The 21,612-nt window shown below is 39.9% G+C and overlaps 1 protein-coding gene across 2 annotated transcripts in view; it reads right to left on the bottom strand.

Annotated features, from left to right (window-relative positions):
• Positions 1–18,297, bottom strand: part of LOC306860840 (laminin subunit alpha-5-like) — a 90,661-nt gene extending 72,364 nt beyond the window's left edge. For both annotated transcript variants that reach the window (XR_013783418.1, XM_079402792.1), the window contains exons 1-2: positions 17,841–18,297; positions 15,363–15,515 (exon numbers count right to left, since the gene is read on the bottom strand). Coding sequence is in view for 1 of the 2 variants with exons in the window: in XM_079402792.1 (XP_079258918.1) it covers positions 15,363–15,515; positions 17,841–18,086 (399 nt within the window). In the remaining variant the exon portion in view is untranslated. The remainder of the gene's footprint in view (positions 1–15,362; positions 15,516–17,840) is intronic.
• Positions 18,298–21,612: the final 3,315 nt, after the last annotated feature.

Genomic DNA, 21,612 nt, shown 5'->3' with positions numbered 1-21,612 from the left:
ATTTAGATCCCTCTATTTGCCCCCTTAACCAAAGTGACCCCCTCTCCGCAACAAACACACTTCCCCTCCCCTCTCAGACCCAACCCAACCAATGAGCCACTGAATGGATGAAAGCTCTTGTTGACCCGAAACAAACATTTACTCTCTCATTAACAAGGCCAGCGCTCTGTTTTCACGTTCACTCTATCCTTTCCCATCTTTTCAAGATCCTGTGCTTTAAATTCCCCCCCAAAACACTATCATCTAACAGTGTGGACTGGAGAGGAAGGATTCAAGAACAAAAAAGGGAAAGAATGAGAGAGAGATGAAAGGGAAAGAATGCCCACAAGGAGCTAAAAATTTAACGCAGTCAGTCAAAAGCGGAATAATTCTATTTCTATGTAATTATTCCCTGCGTACTTGTTACCATCAACAGTGCTGGGTAAAGCTGCCAGTTTAGCTGAGTGTGAATTCGCATCTATTCATCAGAGGAAATAAAATGAGACATCAGGGCTTAAACCACAGACTGAACTTTACGGCAATGTGCACAAAATGTACAAAGAAACTTTTGTGCATGAACCGATCACATTAGCATTAAACTATTAATAGCCTGACTTCATAATGTCCCCTCATTCAAATGACTAAGAGCTGCTGAGAAATGAAATATGGAAAATTCAGATAACACCACTAGTCATCCTGGAAAATCCAGATAAAAACATGGCAGCTGGTTTGACAGTTTTTAGCTGAATGATGACTGAAGATAAATTTAACAATATAGCTATGAAACGTCTGATGGGCTATCAATATTTTTATTGTTCATCAATGTAATTCCAATGATATCGTTCCTCTGTGTCATTGTTATAGTTAAAAAGTTGGATATCAATATTCACACTGTCTTACAGCAGCCCCAAAATGTCTTTGGACACTTTAGCCACATTTTAAAAAAAAAAACATGTGCTTTACATTTGATATCAAAATATCAAAACAAGACAATTTTATTTTAAATAAATATAGCACAAGCACAATTTTCAGTCAAAACATTTCACAAAATAAGGTTTGTTAGACATACAAATTTGAAAGAAATGTAGAGTTCAAATGAAGATAATGTGTTTTGGACATTATATATTAATATAATGAACTACACCAGTGGTTATTCTTCTAAATCTAAGACACCTGCGTGAACTTACTAAAAACATCCACAAAAAATAACCTTTTTGAAAAAATTCTCTCAGAAAGTGAAGACAGTTCAGAAAAAAAGCTCTGTTAGCAATTGTTTGCTAATGCTAATTGTTATGTTGTATCTAGTGCTATGGAATTCCGGTATTTTCAGGTGTCCAAATAGTTTCTTGGGCTCCTACATATTGGTCAAACACTAAACTGGTTCACCAGCTTGACCGGCACATGCTGGTATGAGCTTATTTACAACACAGCATTAAGATCATCCTCTGACGCCAGCCTGAACTTCCCTTTTAAGAAGAATCATCACTGAGCAGAAGATTGTACCTTGCCAAAATACACATCATTTTCCTTTATTCACAGCAAGTGAGAAGCCACAGCTTTATAGTATAAAGATTGATAATGAGCTCCTAATGTGTGATCATGAGCTTGAACTCTGGTTTTATATCTAACAAACCAAATAAGGAACATATTAGATCTACATATTCTTGACTGACCATTCCATCAGTCAACTTTGTTTTGCCACTGGTAGTTAATCAGCAGACTTATGAAGCAGCGATAGGTCTTCAAACCTAAACCTTCAAACCTAAAGACATGTTGCCTGCAAATGAGAGCTACCTTGCACGCAAAGCTCAGATAAGCAAGGTCACACTGCAGGTTTGTGTACCTATCCCATGAAAGGCTGCAGGACCTCGTGAGAGAGGTCTTGGAGACGTGGAAGTGGGTTTCTTTCTCTACAACATGAAGGAACAGGTTTCAACAGGAATCAGGGGCGTTGCTGAACTCTGCCACATTTCTGTTTGAAAACCACTACGACAGCCCCCACAAGCCATCTCAAAATCTCCCGCCTCGTTTTGGGGGTTAATTGTTCATTTGGGTTTGACGTTTTTTCTTGAAGGCTACCTCCTGGCCAGAAGGAGGGGAATGTGAGGATCCCTGAGGAGGTGTGAATTGTTCTCATTCATTCCTATGTGAAATTAAACAACAGCTTTCAAGTCCAACAAATCTACATGCATGCTTTTGTTAAAGTTGGTGACTAAATATTATTCAGGAAATGTACTGGGCATGGATATAAAATTAACATGCTAATTTAATGTGATTAATCAAAATAATGTCATGAAAAATCATATAATCATATTAATCAGTGTTTTTGTCAGCCAATAATTCAATGTCTCTGAATTATCTTCACTTGGGAATTTAAATAATGTAATTATTCATAATTATGATTTATTGTAATCAATTAATTAGCAATTAGCCTAAAAAAATTAAGCAATCCCAGCATTAAGCAATAACATCACACAAGTGTTTCCTCACAATGCTTGGAATTTCTGAGCTAAATGAAAGTAAACAGAAATTAACTATTGACCCTGAAGTTCAAACAAAAATCAGCCAATCTTATCTTCAGCTTCACTATTCCTGACTATTGTCACGTTAACCTCACTTATTTGTCAACATCCTCTCCTTGAACTCCTCGAAGTTCACTGCTTAATTATGAAGACGAGTGATCTACTCCTTATCCTCGCTTCTCACAAAACGCTGTTGAAATGCTCTGCTAATATTTGAGAGGGGAGTGGAGGAAACTCCGAACTGCCCTGCGACGCTTACAGCCAATAAAGGAGATAAGAGCTGTCTGTTCAAGACCGAAATCAGGAAGGGAAGAGACAGAAAAAGCAAAAAAGCAAAATCAGTGCTACTATTTGGAGAATACATGGTGAGATGAAGGCTGTGGACCGGTAGTGACCTGTAGATACACTGTGAGCAAAACTGGAACACATGAGGAACCAAACTAACAGAATGACTGGAACATGCCAATAAGAAACTCACACTGCTCAATTATTATTAAAGCATAAATGTAGGCCTATATGGAGAGGTTGTGTCTGCTGATCCTTCCAGCAGAGAAGATCCTCCATGTCTCCAAAAAAGTCTTTCCAAACACCATCCTTTCCAAAGAGGGAATTTTTAAGGAAAAAGGCTGTTGAGAAGTTGGGATTGGATCATTCATGATCTCAGTTAGAAATGCATACAATGGCACAACTCCTATAAATAGGCAGTAAAATCTAACAGAATAAATTCTATAAGACTCTGCACACACATGCTTACTACCCAATGCAATGAAGATTATGCCAAGAGAATATGCAAACAACAGTTAGACTAGAAGTGTCTAATCTTTAGATCTTGTTTACCTACTAGAGAACCTTCATCCATGGAAATGAAGTGAAGGTTCAGAATCAAACACATCTGCCACACAGGGAGATGTGCAAAGTTCTCCCAGATGTTCAGATGATCCATTTAGTAAAAACACCTTACAATGAAACTCTAGCCCAGAAAATAAATAATAAATATAATAAAATACAATAAAACACAAAAGTATTAAATTGTATTATTAAAAAAAATATATATATCACAATGTATCATTTTTGGGGCCAGTGAAATCCATGACATCATCACAATCATATGCACATTAACATACGAATGCTTGTATTTATAGATTAACCCCTATTCAGTATTCAGCAACTTGACCAGCCCTGATGAATGATTTTGTGAGCTACGTTGATACACAGAGTTTAGCAAATCATAACAGATATTCACAAATAGAAAGGGTTTTGTTTACCCTGTGGGTTTGCAACTTTTGGATAATGTTTATCAAAATTATAACTGTTTTTGGCACCAGAAGCATTTCTGAACATTAAAAGACATCTGGGAAATAATAAACTGCTACAAAAGTGTAGAATATGGCCCCTTTAATAAATAATAGGAGGTAAGCAGAGGTCAGCAGTGTGTTCGGTGTCAGTGAAGATATATGCATCTGGGATTTAAATGGGGCCGCTGTCAACAGGGATGCTGGGGGAGAGACCACAGACAAAACGTCCGTCATGATCGATGGCTGAAGTCGAGGTAGAGGGCTCTGAAGAATCTAGGCCAGGAGTTCAGATCCCTGCTGTTTCTGAATTAATGATGGTTCACACTCGTGGTCGAGACACTATCATGGACGTCATGACCTGCCATGTTATGTACAAGCCTGCTCATATTAAAGGGAAGGGCAACTAGGGCTCTGACTAACAGGAAAGATTGGATCATATAAAGTTTTTCCTTGTGCCCTTGTGTCTTTTCTTCTCTCTCCCATTAACAGGCCCATTTTCATGCTTGGTAAACACCATGAAATCGTGGGTGAGAAAAAGTGCGGACATTTGTATATGCATGTTTGCGTGTGCATCTGTTAGCATGTGCATAAAAAACAGGAACGAAACAACTTCAGTTTAAACAGAAAACGAGAAAGGAGGAGGAATGCAAGAGGAGAGGAGCATCATAAGATGCATGCATAAGAGCAAGAGTATCTCAGAAGAGACATTCATAATATCAGCTCATGCTGGATATTGATCTTCAGGTCTGACAGATAGAAAGCATATTGTGCTTTCCGGTGGAAAAAGTAAAAGAAAAGCAAGGGAAGATGCTGAGAATTGCACAATGGGAACTGTAGAAAATTATACTGTGATCTGATTGGTTGACTGAGTCCTGATAAGATCACCTGTGGTCTTTTACTAATCAAGCCTCTGTTTGTGTGAGAAGCTGTCTCTCTACTCACATGGCCTGTGTTGAATTGTTGTGTTGATGACAATGTAAGTTTCTTTTGATTTACTTGATTTGTTCAAACTGATTTATGTATGATTTGTGTTAATGTTATATTGTTTCTATTTGTTTATGGGTTATCAGAAAGCAACAATTACCAGCACTTGGTATCAGAGAAATGTCTACTCCTACATGTTGAGAAATAAACTGGAAACATGAGATTGATGACTGAATGAGTTTTAATGGATTCACCATTCCGGTAGCAATAGCCAAACCAGCCTAAAAATCCTTTCAATTTTGTACATGGTCCTTCGAGCCGGAATAGGCTGCTAGAATGGATACTGAGGATGACTGTGTAAGACCTAAGCGTTCGTCAAGGATTGTAAAGCCTCCAAGATGGCAGCAAGATTATGTGATGGCTCAGTCAAATCTTTCAAGAGGGCAACTGGCACAAGAGCCAGAGGATTTGAGTCAGCAGGTTACATCTCAAGGAGTTTCCATTACTGCAACTCAAAATGAGGTGAAGTCTTTATCTGAGGAGATTAAGCAGATGAAGGGAATGTTGTTGGATATGGGACAAATGATGAAGGATATGCAAAGGAAAAGATCTTCATCTTCTACTAGCTCTGAATGCAGTTCGAATGAAGAGTCGAAAGTTCCAACCCAACTGAACCAACAACATGAGGTAAACCTCGGAAATCCTATGGTGGATGAGTTGAGTGAACGTATACGTCAACATGGAATTGAGCAGGGAAATATGTCTTCTATGCCACCAAAGTTTAGTGAACCAATTACCATGCCTCCGTCTCAGGATGTGCCGCTTGTCTCTCCAATGCCTATTTTATCCGCACCTTTTGCTACAGAGATGCCACCACAGCTTTCTAATCCATGTACCCCTATTAGACCTTCCTTTCGTCCCTCAGAAAACCTTAGGTTCCAATCTGCTGTGGATCCTGATGTAATGGGTGCAGGTTTGACTCAGCAACGTAATGGTCTACCATGGCTATCTTCAGTCAGTCATCAAATTAATTCAGGGTTTGATTCCAGTGATCAACAAGTAGGAAGGGATCAAAGCCTTTTTCCAGCTGATCAAATGCAGGGAAATGTGTTCCTTATGCCTGGGAATCCATGGATGCCTCCAAGTTGGCTGCCGCCCCCCCTCTATCCAAGTGGAGGACTAAGGCATCCAAACCTGCCTGATTTTCCTTATGCAGTATCGTATCCATCTCTTGGCCAATATACTTCACTGAATTGTGATCCATTTAGAGCTGCAACATTGCATCCAAGAGATCTATTAGTTGGACATCCCTATGCATATTTTGGTAATCCTCATCAAATTTCCTTGCAACATCAAACTGGAACAGTAAGGGAGCAGCAAGCTAATCCTTCCACTATGCCTATCTCGAATCCTTTTACCTCCAGAGATATCATTGCTTCAGTACCTCAAGAGCAGCAACGAGATATGAATCAAACATCTGCACTTCCTCCAACTGGAGTACAACAGATGGTACTTGATCAGTGTACGTCAATTCCAACAGCAGTGACGGTGCCTCAGACAAAGATGCCTGCTTCACAGCCCTCAAGGTCAGCCCTTATCGAAAGACTTTCATTTCCGTATTTGAAGAGTGATGACCCCTATGAGTTTGCCATGTTGAACATGGCTTTGAAGAATTTGATGCCCTTAGAGGAAACTGAGCAATATAAGTATCACATTCTTCTGGATCATTTGAAGTTTGATGCAGCCCGACATTTAGCCTTGGCTTATGCCTATCATTCTCAGCCTTACACTACTGCTTTGAAGGCTCTCCAGAAAAGGTATGGCCAACCCCATCAGTTGGTGCTTCGGGAGATTGCTGCTATTAAGAACTTGTCAGCTGTACGATCAGGAGATCCCGATGGGTTTAGTCAATTTGCTGTACGAGTTCAAGCTCTTGTTGGCATGCTTCAGTCCTGGGATCATGAAGGAGCAAAAGAGTTATTCTGCGCATCACATGTCCATCAATTGCTTAGTAAGCTTCCAGCTCAGCAGATCGCTAGTTTTGCAAGATATGCTAAAACCACTCGACCAGATGAGCCCTATGACTTGGTTAGTTTCTCTGTTTGGTTGGAAGAGGAATCAGAATGTCAGAATCTAGCTGTCCAAGTATTTGAACAATCAAAGGGTGTGAAGTCCCAGATAAGAGAAGGGAGGCCTACCAAGTCCCAATTTCAGTCAGCTGCTTTCCTTCATAGGGTAAGTCCAGAAGTAAATGTACCCACTCAGAAAAGGAAGACTGAAATTATTAGATCACAGGAAAGGAATGAGGGCCGTAAACCATCTTGTGCCTACTGTTGTCATACTGATCATCATCTTAGTCAATGTTCTGAATTCCAGAATTTTGATACAGCAGCAAAACGGAAGTGGATTGCTGATAACAATCGTTGTTGGAGATGTGGTTGGGCCCATAGAGCGATTAGTTGTGACCTGCAAAGAAAATGTCCAAAATGTCAGAATCGTCATCTAGGAATATTGCATGATGTGAATGTACACAAACCTGATTCTGGGATATATTATTTGAGCAGACCAAGTGGTCTTAACTCTGTTCTTTTGAAAATTGTGAAGGTAGTTCTAAGCCATCAAGGAAAGACTCTGGAGACGTATGCCATATTAGATGACGGTTCAGAAAGAACCATGCTTATGTCTTCTGCGGCAGAATTTTTAGGTCTTCATGGGGAGGCAGAGTCATTGGTTATTCGAACCATCCGGCAAGGCTCAGAGAAAATTGAAGGTGCAAATGTTTCCTTTTCAATTTCGTCAGCTGATCATAAGCAGAGTCAATACCAAATACGAGGAGCCTTTACTGCTCAAATGCTTGATCTACCTGAACAGACTTACCCAGTGCAGATGCTCCAGCGACGCTATCAACATCTAAGAGGCATCCCTCTGGAAGAGTTTCAGAAGGTGAAACCTTTGTTATTAGTGGGAGCTGATTATCCTCATCTTCTTTGTTCCAAAGAGCGAATACGTTTCGGTCCTCCTGGAAGTCCAGCTGCTTTACATACTCGCCTGGGGTGGACATTGCAGGGACCGACTTCTTTGGGTGAGAAGACTAATTCAATCACGCAGTGTTTCTTCCAAGCTTCACTATCCATGGATCAGTTGCACCAGGATGTGGAGAAATTATGGAAAGTTGATGTACTTCCTTTCTCTCAAACTCCAAAGCATGCCCTGCGTTCTAAGGAAGATAAGGAAGCTCTCGAGTTCTTGGAACGGGAAACAAAGTGTGAAGAAATTAATGGAATTAGAAGATATGTGACTCCTTTACTGCGAGCTAAGAATGCACCAGTACTTAAAGTACCATCCGAGGCAGTAATGCCAGCTTTGCGTCGACTGGAAAGACAGCTGGCTAAGGATCCAGATCGTGCGGTTATTTATGAGCAAGAGATTCAGAAACTCGTTGAAGCTGGATGTGTGAAAAAGCTGGAGCCTAATGAGATTGAATTCAGTGATGAAGCTTGGTATATTCCTCACCATCTTGTGGAACATAATGGCAAGCACCGTTTGGTATTTAATTGTTCCTATCAGTATCAAGGTGAGAGTCTGAATGCATATTTGTTACCTGGACCAGTGTTGGGTCCTTCCTTGATTGGAGTCCTACTACGGTTTAGAGAACATCCGGTTGCTATCAGCGGAGACATCAGGTCTATGTTCCATCAAATCCACCTCTTGCCTTCTGATTCATCACTGTTACGTTTCTTATGGCGAAATATGAGAAGAAATGACTCCGCAGATGTTTATGAATGGCAGGTTTTGCCATTTGGTGCTACTTGTAGCCCTTGTTGCGCTACGTATGCCCTTCAGAAATGTGTGCAAAACCTTCCGGTCGAATTTCAAGATATCCAATCTTCTGTTCTGCATTCCTTTTATGTGGATAATTGTTTGCAAAGTTTCCCAACGAGTCAAGAAGCAAAAAAGATGCTCATGGATTTGCGTTCTTTGTTAGCTGAAGGTGGGTTTGAAATTCGGCAATGGGCCAGTAATCAAATCCCAGTGGTGAGCCATTTACCAACTGATGCACGTTCAGTAGACACTGATCTATGGTTGAGCCGTGACTGCACCGATCCATGCGAGAGTACACTTGGATTGAGTTGGTACTGCTTGCAGGATACTTTGAGTTATAAGCATCGTCCAGTGGAGTATGATGTTCTAACGTTACGTGTTTTGTATCGAATACTTGCTCGTCAGTATGATCCACTGGGTTTCATCATTCCATTCACGACACGAGCTAAAATTCTTTTGCAACAGTTATGGATGAAGCCTACCAGAGAATGGGATGATCCAGATATTCCAGAAGGAATAAGGGCAGCCTGGTTTGCATGGGAAAGTGAGTTACCTGATCTGGTTAGAATCCAAGTACCACGGTGGTATGGTCCAAGAAAGAACTGGGAAGATCCAATTAGAAGAGAGCTTCATATATTCTGCGACGCATCTGAGAAGGCGTATGGCTCAGTTGCCTACATGCGACTGATTAGTGGAGATGGTCAGATTTCTGTTTCTCTTGTCATGGCTCGTTCAAGGGTAGCACCAAAGAAGACCATTTCTATTCCTCGTTTAGAACTGTGTGCTGCTCTGACCGGAGCTCAGCTAGCAAACTTGTTGCAACAGGAACTCACTTTGGATATCAAAGCAGTGACATTATGGTCCGATTCTACAACTGTGTTGACTTGGATCCAGTCTGAATCCTGCCGGTACAAGATCTTTGTGGCCAATCGCATTACAGAGATTCTTGAATATACTAGACCGGATCAATGGAGATATGTTGACACTGCAAACAATCCAGCAGATGACATCACTCGAGGCAAGAAGCTTTCTGAATTGTCTGCTACAAGTTCTTGGTTTCAAGGACCTACCTTTTTACACTTGAACTCTCAGCAATGGCCAAAATTGCCAGCTTCAAGTCTGGATGAGGTTGGTACAGAACTTAGAAAATCCTTGTTCTGTGGACTTAATCGGGTACCAGTAAACTCTCCAGCTTCTGATAAGCTTCAATTTAATACCTGGTCAGAGTTGATTGCAGCGACAGTTGAAACTCTCTCTTTGGTTTCTGGCGACGACACTAAACCTTTCCAAACGCAAGCAGAATTGCATCTCCTGCGTCAAGCCCAGATGGAGGATTTCCCTGAGGAATATAAACTGCTTAAGGATGGTCATGAAGTTCCTCGACAAAGCCGTTTAGTTCACTTGGCACCCGAGTATGATCCAGTGACAGAGCTGATAAGAGTGGGTGGACGACTCCGTCAAAGTGAAGATTTGGATTCTGAAGCTATACATCCCATTGTTTTAGACCCAAAGAATCATATTACCAAACTTTTAGTTGCTGACTTTGATTCAATTTTGTGTCATTCAGGACCACAAAGAGTGTTCGCCCATCTTCGTCGGAAATACTGGGTTTTGAGAGGGCGACAGTTAATAAAGAAAATTCAGAGGTCATGTCTTGAGTGTAGGAAATGGAAAGGTATGCCCTCAGTCCCTAGAATGGCTGATCTACCGGTGTCCAGACTACGATTGTATAAGCCTCCCTTTTGGTCAACGGGTATGGATTGTTTCGGGCCTTTAAGCATCAAAATAGGTCGCCGTCATGAGAAAAGGTGGGGCATTATATTTAAATGCCAGACAACACGGTGTATTCATTTGGAGCTACTTTCGGGTATGGACACAGATAGTTTCCTTTTGGCTTTGCGAAGATTTGTAGCTCGCAGAGGTCGGCCCTATGAAATATTGTCTGATCAAGGGACTAACTTTAAGGGAGGAGAAAGAGAACTTCGGACAGCATTTTCTCAGCTTAGTCCCTTTTTTCAGGAGATGCTTGCCCTCCAACAAATTAAATTCTCCTTTAATCCACCATACTCTCCCCATTTTGGAGGTACTTGGGAAAGAGAGATACGATCTGTTAAGACCGCGTTACAAGTGGTTCTGGGAACACAAGTTGTTTCTGAGGAAGTTCTGTATACTGTGCTTGTTGAAATTGAGGAGTTGTTAAACTCAAAACCTCTTGGCTACGTATCTTCGAATATTTCAGATCTTGATCCCATTACCCCAAATATTTTATTGATGGGGCGGCGAGATGCATCTCTCCCGCAAGTGATGTATGCAGATTCAGAGCTACTTACCCGTAGAAAGTGGAGACACAGTCAAGTTCTTGCAGATCGATTCTGGGCCAGTTTCATTAAGGATTATCTTCCGAATCTTCAGATTCGTCAAAAGTGGAAATTTGATGGCAATCCTATTGTGCCTTTGACGAAGGTTATGATTGTGGACCCCCAGCTTCCTCGTGGACGCTGGCTGGTCGGGACCGTTAGTAAGACTTTATCAAGTTCTGATGGGAGAATAAGAGTTGCTGAAATTCTGAGTGATGGGAAGCATTTAATTCGTCCAGTCAGCCGTTTAATTGTTCTTCCTGAATTGATTGATGGTGAAAGTACAGTAGTATGAATTTTCTTGTATGCAAATGTTAACACATTTGGGGGCGGCTGTAGAAAATTATACTGTGATCTGATTGGTTGACTGAGTCCTGATAAGATCACCTGTGGTCTTTTACTAATCAAGCCTCTGTTTGTGTGAGAAGCTGTCTCTCTACTCACATGGCCTGTGTTGAATTGTTGTGTTGATGACAATGTAAGTTTCTTTTGATTTACTTGATTTGTTCAAACTGATTTATGTATGATTTGTGTTAATGTTATATTGTTTCTATTTGTTTATGGGTTATCAGAAAGCAACAATTACCAGCACTTGGTATCAGAGAAATGTCTACTCCTACATGTTGAGAAATAAACTGGAAACATGAGATTGATGACTGAATGAGTTTTAATGGATTCACCATTCCGGTAGCAATAGCCAAACCAGCCTAAAAATCCTTTCAATTTTGTACAGGAACTTTGTTTGCCACGGTATGCAGGCCACACATTGGGACGTCCCATACCCGAGACTATGGAAAAAACACACACACACAAACTTTGACAAGGTAGATCTTGTACCTGAGGCATAATGCACTGTCAGTGGAAATTTAGTGTGATTGTACATATAAAAATTTTTACATTTTCCTATCCTTTCCAAACCTGTATGACTTTCTTTCATGCGTGGAAGGATCCCAAAAGAAGATATTTAAAAAAAAGATTATACAAAAATAAATAAATAAATCATACATTTAAAGGAATGACTTTTTGGGTGAACTGTCACCCAAAGCTAAGCTAGCTCCTGATCAGATGATCTCTGCATAATGGCAGGAAAACTGATGCCAAGCAAGGATAGGGAGAGCAACTGACTGACTTAATAGACCAAGAGAGAGAAAAAATGAGTGAGAGATCAATACATCCAGCTCTACAGCCTTGCCATCGGATAAACTCAGTCCTTACTCAATAAGAGGAAAACTTTAGTTCGGTCCGGCTCTCACGACTGGCATCATGCCCATCTCCGCGCATGGCACACAATGGGGCACTTTAGTCCCCATTGAGTCCCCCTCAACCCCACCCCCCCACAATACACTCAAACACACTCACTCAGGGTACGGTGCAGCTCTGGATTAGACTTCGCCTATTTTTAACTATTGTTTCATATGCAACAAAAGGGCCCAGAAAAGGGCACAGGAGTCCTGCTATGGTTTAGAAGAAAAGTATTTTTAGGTATATTTAGGTATTTAGGTGAAATATACTTTAGCATAAAGTGAAAACATCTGCACAGGCAATTTTACTTGTGCACACAAGCATGTTTAAGAAATAGAAGGAAAATAAGAAATAAACAACGCTGAATATTTCAAGGAGCAATGAAAGTCTCCCTGACAGGCTTGATTATTGTTTTGATGCAGTGTGGGGTATAATTTAGACCTGTTTCCTGATGGGACGGGATCCATCCATGAGCTTCCACAAATGATTACAGGTTGATGTCTGAATACTTCAGACAAGAGATTAAGTAATGAATCATCACGTTAAGCTTAGCTAAGTACATTAGTGGTTATTTCCGAGGCAGTTATGTGCTATTAACAGCAAGAGTTTGTTTTTGTCTCTAATACTTAACTCTTAGTGATAAACTAATGTGCCCTGAGGGATCACACACACAAATGAGGTTACATTAACAATGAGCATTTGGCTAGGAGAGGTCCTGCAATAAAGTGGAAAACAATTTTTGGCTTAAAGGTGCTGTAAGTGTGTGTTCCATTCGAATGAATTAGACTGCTGCCCTGCCTTCAACCGCATAACTTTCTCCAAAACCTGCCCTAGCTATGTCAGCAAACCTGAATACATCAAATATGCCATAAGGCAGTCCACATTATCAAGTCCTGCATATATTTTGTAAAGATTTCATTTTGTTTTTGCATGAATAATATAATAATTTTACCCAGAGAAAAATTATTAAAATAATTAAATTCAGCCATTTACAACCTAAATCTAGTTTTTGTATTTAGATTTTTTTTTTTTTTTTTTTACTTAGCTCACTTATCGATTATCAGCTCACTATCAGAAAAAAGTATGTTCAAATGATTTGATTTACTGAAACCAAACCTGAAATGTGTTTCTTTTAACTTTTTCAGTACCTTTAAAGTAAGCTTGTTGACATGAACGAATATGCGGGGAAAAAAACCTGCATAAACACTGGTTAATACTCCATTGCATATTGCAGAAAAAATGTGCAAAAAGTGTTTGGGGTCATTTAACAGACAGAAAAAGAGAGCGAGGGAGAGAGGCGAGACATGAATTTTGGTTGTGATGGGAAGGGTCGTTTTCTGAACAGGTTGAGACAGATATTGAGTAACTTACATTGCGATCTAATTCATCTGCTCTGAGGGGTCAGAAAGACCCTCATACCTGTGTTAGAGGAAGCCTCTAAAGCATCATCACTATTACTGCTCCTCATACTTCAGTTATAGCTCTGAACAAACCCCTAACTATACAGTATTAGACTTGTGGTGTTTAACTAATCCCGCTCTGCTTGTGGTATTGACAAGAATGATATTTCAAACCATGTGGAATGATCTCTTACTCTAAGAGATCTAACATCTGTGTTAAACTTAAGACACACTATAACGGGTGAAAAATCTACTTGGGCCGAGCAACCATCTATTAACCATTATTCGCTCATTAGTAACTACATAGCAACATGCTAAAAACCACTCAGATCACATAGCAATGACTTGTCAGCCACCTAAAACAACTGTGCAACTCACATTTTCTACATATGAAGATTTGATGGCATTAATATACGTAGCACATCTCTCTCACTCTCTCTGCTCAATGGAGTGTGTATGAAAGCTCATGTATTGCTTCTTAACAAGCTGGTTTAAGTGGCACTTAAAAAACACCAGCCACATAAAAGAACTCAGTACAAAGCCAGTCACTGCTTTCTGCCTCGATTCAGAGAAAGAGAGGGGGGTGAGAGAGAAAATAAAGTAGGTTGCACACATATTACAGCCATGTTCAGCTGAATGAGACCAAAACTACATAGCCAGGTTATACATACAGCAATACTGCTCTGAGAGACGAGACTACATATATAACAGCTACTCAACTAATCAAATGTTTAGAGTCAGTAAGATTTTTTTAAATGATAGAAATTTATATTTTTATTCAGCATGGATGCATTTAATTGAATGAAAATAAAAGTGAAGCATTTAATATGTATTATAAATGCATTTAATTATAATGATACAAAAAGATTGCTATTTCAGATGAATTTAACTTATATTTAAATTTATTTTCATCAAAGAATCATGGAAACACAAAGAAATGAATCAGCACAACTGTTTCAACATTGATAAATAAGAAATGTTTCTTGAGCATCAAATCAATATATTAGAATGATTTCTGAACTATCATGTAACACTGAAGACTGGAGTAATGATGCTGAAAATTCAGCTTTGCATCACATAATAAATTAATAATATGTAATAAATGAATATTTAATAGGGAATCTGTATAACTTGACAGCCTTTCAGGTTTTTCTGTGTGTGCAGATTCTTTGAGAGCCAAGGTAATACACAAAAATACAGTCATTTTGAATATAGTCATAAAATAAGATGTGATGCCAGCTTCTCATAGCAATGCTTTGTGGCTTGATCACTAATTGCTTCCCATTAAATCCAGACAAACCACTTCTTGAGACACGAGGCTAGACTGTGTCTAAAGAGCCTGGAACTCAATAGAGAAACTTCAGTTGGCAGATAATTGCTTCCCTTCCTCTCTTTCTCATTTGGGCAGCATATAAGCTATATGCAGCAGTGCTGGCTGTTTATGTAGAAGCCACAGGGAATGCTGGGTGAGAGCATGAGTAATGTTTATTTACCATGACAGTTTAGAAAGTAATAATCTTAAATGGCCCCTGGCTGTTCTGCTATTCACAAACAACAACCTTTACTATACAAGACCAAGATGTGAAATGTTCAGAGCAAAAAAACAAAACAAAAACACCTCTAGACTCAAGTATGAATAGATGAGATTCAACTTAGGGTCCACCCTTGAAATTCTACACTCATGTGCAATCCACAAAAGCGCCTGCTGTAGTCGAGTATCAGATGACTCTACTGTACACTGAATAATCTGAACACGATATGTGCGTGTGGGTGTGGGTGTGATAGAGAGTTGACAAATGTAAAGAATGCATCAAAACATACCTGTCCTAAGTCCAGAGTGACGTTGACCTCGTTGTATTTTGTACTGCGGGAGAGAGGAGGGCTTTGCCACCATCGCTCGGTGCCATCGATGGCATTGTTGACGGGATGCGCTCTGTTAGTGTCTTCTGAGGTGCAGATGTCACAGTACTGGCCCTGATAACACAGGAAGTTCAATTAAACTGTAAATTAAGTTCCTGTCATAATAAATCCTTTGAAACGGTGATCAGCAAATAGACACGTGTTGCTTAGCTGGATTTGTAGGAGTTTACTCTGCAGGACATTTTAATGAAAATATCAGAAGAAACCAAAGAATTCACTCCCTTCGTTATCCAACTTCTGGCAACCCAAACCCATTTTTATTATTATTTATAGCTATTTATACTTGGCTAGGAAAATAGATTCATATAACAGTATAAATGAACTAACAGGAGAGAAATCGATCAGAAATTCACCTAATTATGTTAAGACCACCCATGTGTGAAGGTTTCAGAAATTGCTGAGATAAGATTTCCTTTGACTAACAATTAATTTAGCCTTTACTTACATCCAATTATCATGGTTACTATAGCTGCTGTTATTACTGTGAAATAATCATCAATTAATATGAGATCTCCTTCAAATGGTGCTTCCAAAAATCTGTGTTTTCACTAGTTTTACTGTAATACGTCATACACATATAAAATAATATTTCAAATACCTGAATCATTCTGACTATATTTGCTGTAGCATTTTTCTTCAAAAAGGTAGAAATAACACCCTACACAAGTGCACATCAATGTTTTTACTGCATAACACAATAACAGAAACTAATAGTATAACTATGGACAAGCAAAGTTTGGATACTGATGAATATAAAATGATTGTGACTTTAGTTAAAGTGCAGTAAAAATGGACTGCAGGCATGTGATGTTGTGTCTTGAGAAGATAACCACAGGAGATGCCTGCAACAACTGATCAGGTCGCAACATTTTATTAACATATTCTTTGAAGTGTGGTGCAAATCTGTGTGTGCCTCCCACAAGGTCTTATATGAAATGCCACACATTCCTCTGGGAAAATCCCAGTAGCAGTGCTACACAGGGGTTGCGTTTTACTCTTTACAATGTTTAAACATTTCATTCACTCGCCAACAAGCAAAGTTGAGTCTCCTAAGCCTGCTGAGGAACCATAGCGCTTTATAGGGGTCTCTGGCCTTTTCATCTGAAGCAGGTGCTCTCTAAAAAAGATCAAGATATTGCACCGTTCCTCAGCCCCAAAGCACTGTCCTGATTTTACAAAAAATAAAATACACACACACATATATATATATATACATATATATAACCATGTTTTTGGACAGGGTACTAATAAGTCCATTATATATGATAAAAAATTATGGTAATAAAACTTTAGGATGTGTATTATTGCAGTTGGAATACTAAGTAAACTAATATGTGACCCTGGACCACAAAACCAAGGGTCAATTTTTTTTTAAATTGAGATTTATATATAATCTGAAAGCTGAAATTAAAAAAAGCTTCCCATTGTGTAACTACTCGCTGGTCATTAAACAGTCCACGCTTCCAAGATACTGATGTCCATATGTTTTATTTTCCTGATATGGAACACCGTGAAAACTACATGCAAACAAACACAAAGAAATAGTTTTACACACAACAATTCGAAGGACATCAACGCAAATAAGGAAATATACAACCATTAACTCTTTTACCGTGTTGGCCTGGTAACCAGCAGTAGAACGGTAAGGAGCTCCAACATGTGTCTCTGAATTCACATCTCGCCATTCAATTTGTACCAATACTTCCAGGTTAAATTAATCAGGAAGGGTCATGTGACATTCATTTTAGTCACACTAAGAATACAGCAAAATAAAGTACAATACCAACAAAATTAGGAAATTAATACGCACACAAAAATACACACTTAAATCGTGAAATCATAAAGATACAAACAATATAAACATTAATCCCTAAAAATCGCAATACGGCCGTCATAACTCATAACTGACCTATCAGCGTCAGCTACACATTGATGTATGGTTTGTTTGGGATAGGACAATATTTAGTCAAGTATTTGAAAATCTGCAATCTGAGGGTGCAAAAAAAAAATCTAAATATTGAGAAAATCGCCTTTAAAGTTGTCCAAATCAAGTTCTTAGCAATGCATATTACCTTTCAAAAAATACGTTTTTATTTATTTACGGTACGAAATTTACAAAATATTTTAATTGGAACATGATCTTTACTTACTTGGCATAAAAGAAAAATCTATAATTTTGTGGTCCAGGGTCACATATGGTAATTCAGCACTATGGTAGCATGTATTTTGAAGCTACAAAAACGATCAAAAGTGCATTTCACTTTTGCAAGTCAAACAGAGTCCAAAAGCTATAACTAAAACAAACTAACATCAAAATGTGCTTTTATCTATTTTTAGTAAAGTAAACCTAAGAAAAGTAAGTATGTCCCTCATCTTTACCTGAATAGTCTGGCTTGGGTCCCCTAACATGGGCCCCCCGACCAGTTTGCAGTACAGGTCTTGAATCGGCTGCTGGCTCTCGTCCACTCCGCAGGTTGCCGTGGCCGTGATTTTAGTCCCCTCCGCTAGATTAAAATACGGTGGGTGCAGACTGAATCCGTTCACGCCGTTGATGTGCAACTCCTGCGCCGGTAAAGTTTCAGTGAGCAGCAGCGACAGAAACACCAGCACCGGTCCCCTCGCCATCTTCACCTGTGCCGCACACTCAACGCTGATACAGCCGGTCAAAATATCCACGGAGCGCTTGCTGTGGGGTTAGTCACGGACATCTGGAGAGACCCAGTACACGGAAAGCAGTTTCGGTCTCTATGTGTGTGTAAGGCACAATAATAGGCAGATACACAGCTCGGTGGGCACCTTCTCTCTCGGTCTCTGCTTCTGTGCTGCTGGGTTCAGTTCAGAGAAGGCAGTACACTGTGTGTGTGTGTGTGACTGTGTGTGTGTGCGTGTGTTGAGCTGTGACAGGGCAGTGCACTGTGTGTGTGTGTGTGTTGACCTGAGAGAGGGCAGTGCACTGCGTGTGTGTGTGTGTGTGTGTGTGTTGAGCTGTGACAGGGCAGTGCACTGTGTGTGTGCTGAGCTGTGACAGGGCAGTGCACTGTGTGTGTGTTGAGCTGAGAGAGTGCAGTGCACTGTGTGTGTGTGTGTGTGTGTGTGTTGAGCTGAGAGAGGGCAGTGCAGTGTGTGTGTGTGTGTGTTGAGCTGAGAGAGGGCAGTGCAGTGTGTGTGTGTTGAGCTGAGAGAGGGCAGTGCAGTGTGTGTGTGTTGAGCTGAGAGAGGGCAGTGCAGTGTGTGTGTGTTGAGCTGAGAGAGGGCAATGCACTGTGTGTGTTGAGCTGAAAGAGGGCAGTGCACTGTGTGTGTGTGTATTGAGCTGAGAGAGGGCAGTGCACTGTGTGTGTGTGTGTGTGTGTGTATATATATTGGTGTACTTTCACTATATAGGCCTATATGTTAACTATACTAAATACATATGTTAACTTTCATATATACATATATACACACACTATATATAGGCTACAAGTTTATGTTTGCCTGCAACATACATCCCAAGTATTTTACCAGTTTTTGAATGGCTTTTGGTGCTTTTCTGTGGTGTTACAAACAGCAGAGCCAAGAGAAAGATCATCAGTTTTAATGATATAGGCCTGTACCAGGTAAAACACTGTTGGGCTTTATCTTATTTTTGGTGCTTAAAAAACTCTCAGAACCTCTGCTCATACTTTAAAATGACATTTTATTGCAACACAATACATGCTATGCTTTTTAAGAGTTGCAAAGGTTAAAAGTCTCCAATCAGTGTCACAGCAGACAAGTAACATTTGTAATAGCAAGCAGAGACCCATTCAGAGCGTGCAGTATACTCCGTCCAGCGCTGTGAGATTTCCCACCAGAGCTCATTCACATTCCTCCACACCTCAGGCTTTCATTTTCCTGTCTGCAGAACCTGAGGTTTAATTAAATGGCAACGCTCCAAAGAACAAAGTGAGAGAGGGGACAGAGGGAGGAGAGGAGCAGGTGTTTTCTTCACTCATCATTTTGTCCACCTGAAACACAGCCAGCATGAAAGCGCCCCTCTGACTACGAGTCATAAAACACACAAACACGCACTATTATTTACACTCCTCTCCAGTCCAGCAAGCTTATCTTTAACTGCTGCAGAATAATAAGCTTTAACAAGTCTTTTTTTTCTGTAGAACATAAAAAGACATGATGTCCAGGCCGCTCTTTAACATGCACTCAAAGTAGACAGCACCAAGTGGCTGTCAAACTGTAAGGATAAGATGGCAGCCAGATGTCTGAAGACATTTAGTAACTCTCCATTAACAAAAACAGACAAACATGGCTTGTTCTTACCTCCCCTGCTGATTCATGCCACTTTTAATGAATGAAGCTTAAGGCTGACACTAATATTTTCATCTGTCCTACACATGTTGACCTCTGAACTTTGCTCTCAGGGGAGTATCTCAACAAACTGGCAGGGGTCAGATCGGTGTTTGACTTTGGAAGTCTAGAGTCCTCCTGCTAATGCAACCGAACTCTCATTCACTTCCAAACAAGAACACATTCCACACGGCAGACCAAAACTAAAGAAGAGAGAGACAAATCTCACAACAGAAGGATGAAGGAAATGCCATCCGGCTGTCAGATACTTCCTTTATGGACAAATGAGTCAACTGGCAAGACAAGAGATGAAAGAGAGAGGGGGGTTTGCTTCTTTTTGTCTGAAGTGTCTGTGTCAGTGTATTAGTCTCTAATCTTCTTAACCGAGGACTTAGTGACCTCCTGGTTGCCAGGGATTCCTTTTAAAGAGTGCGAGTGATGTGGAAATGCCCCGTTAACTTACACCCTTACAGACTCAGAGCAGGTCAGTGACTAAACTAGGGTTGTTCTTATTTTACAAGATGGATATGTTCTAGTCACATGTTTTCCTTCTCAGATAATCTTCTGAGTGACAGTGAGATTGTTTGATAAAGTTCAGAGGAAGCCGTGTTGTGTCTAAAACACAGTTCTGGTGTGGCATATTCATATACTTTAAACACAGACGTGACCAGACAGGCCTGATCTTAACTGGGGAAGTCGTGGCCTAATGGTTGAAGAGTCGGACTCGTAATCGAAAGGTTGCGGGTTCGAGTCCCCGGCCGGCAGGGATTGTAGGTGGGGGGAGTGAATGTACAGCGCTCTCTCCACCCTCAATACCACGACTGAGGTGCCCTTGAGCAAGGCACCGAACCCCCAATTGCTCCCCGGGCGCTGCAGCATGGCTGCCCACTGCTCCGGGTGTGTGTGTGTGTGTGTGTGTGTGTGTGTGTGTGTGTGTGTGTGTGTGTGTGTGTGTGTGTGTGCATTTGTTCACTACTCACTGCTGTGTGTGTGCACTTGGATGGGTTAAACGCAGAGCACCAATTTCGAGTATGGGTCACCATACTTGACAATACGTCACGACTTTAACTGTGATGTGGTTCTTCTTAGCGCTTTTTCAGCTGTCCAAGCTGGACTGTTCAGGATGAGCTGAGTGATTGTTTTGTGCACATGAGAGATGGTGAAAATAAAACTGTAAAAAAAAAAAGTGGGTGATTCTTGACAATGCTAAACTCTTTATTGCATGTGGTTTCTAGGTAGTTGCCTATAGGCCCAAATCAAAAGAATATGAAGGAAAGTTTATGCCTTAGAGTGAAAAATAAAACCAGTAACTGTGAGATAAAGTTTATAAGAAATAAAATAATAACTGACCCCCCTTAGTTACTGTTGCTGCATCGGACAAGCCATGCCAATCTTAATGCCACACATCATGTTCTCACTCAGTGAAAAATACAATGCTATATAATATAATTATGATATATACATTGTGAGATTTAAAGTCTCAATTCTAAAAAATATTGTTGCAACTTTTTAGATTTTTAAATTGACATTTTTAGATTTTTTTAGTTGCAATACAAGATATGAAGTCACATTTACGAGAAAGTCACAGCTGTGAGAAATAGTCCTAATTAAGATTGAAGAGATACTATATACAAATATATATGTTATGAGATATCAAGATAATTATGAGAAATAAAATTACAATAATGAGAAGTCACAACGTTGAAATATAGTCACTTATTTATTATAGACATTTGAAGACAATTAGAAAGTCACAACTTGTGAAAAATAGCCATAATTGAGATATGAAGTCACTATTATGAGATATAAAGTTGCAGATATGAAAACA

This window comes from Barbus barbus (genome assembly GCF_936440315.1).
Source record: "Barbus barbus genome assembly, chromosome: 41".
NCBI lineage: Eukaryota > Metazoa > Chordata > Actinopteri > Cypriniformes > Cyprinidae > Barbus > Barbus barbus.
This window is presented reverse-complemented; position numbering and strand designations above follow the sequence as displayed.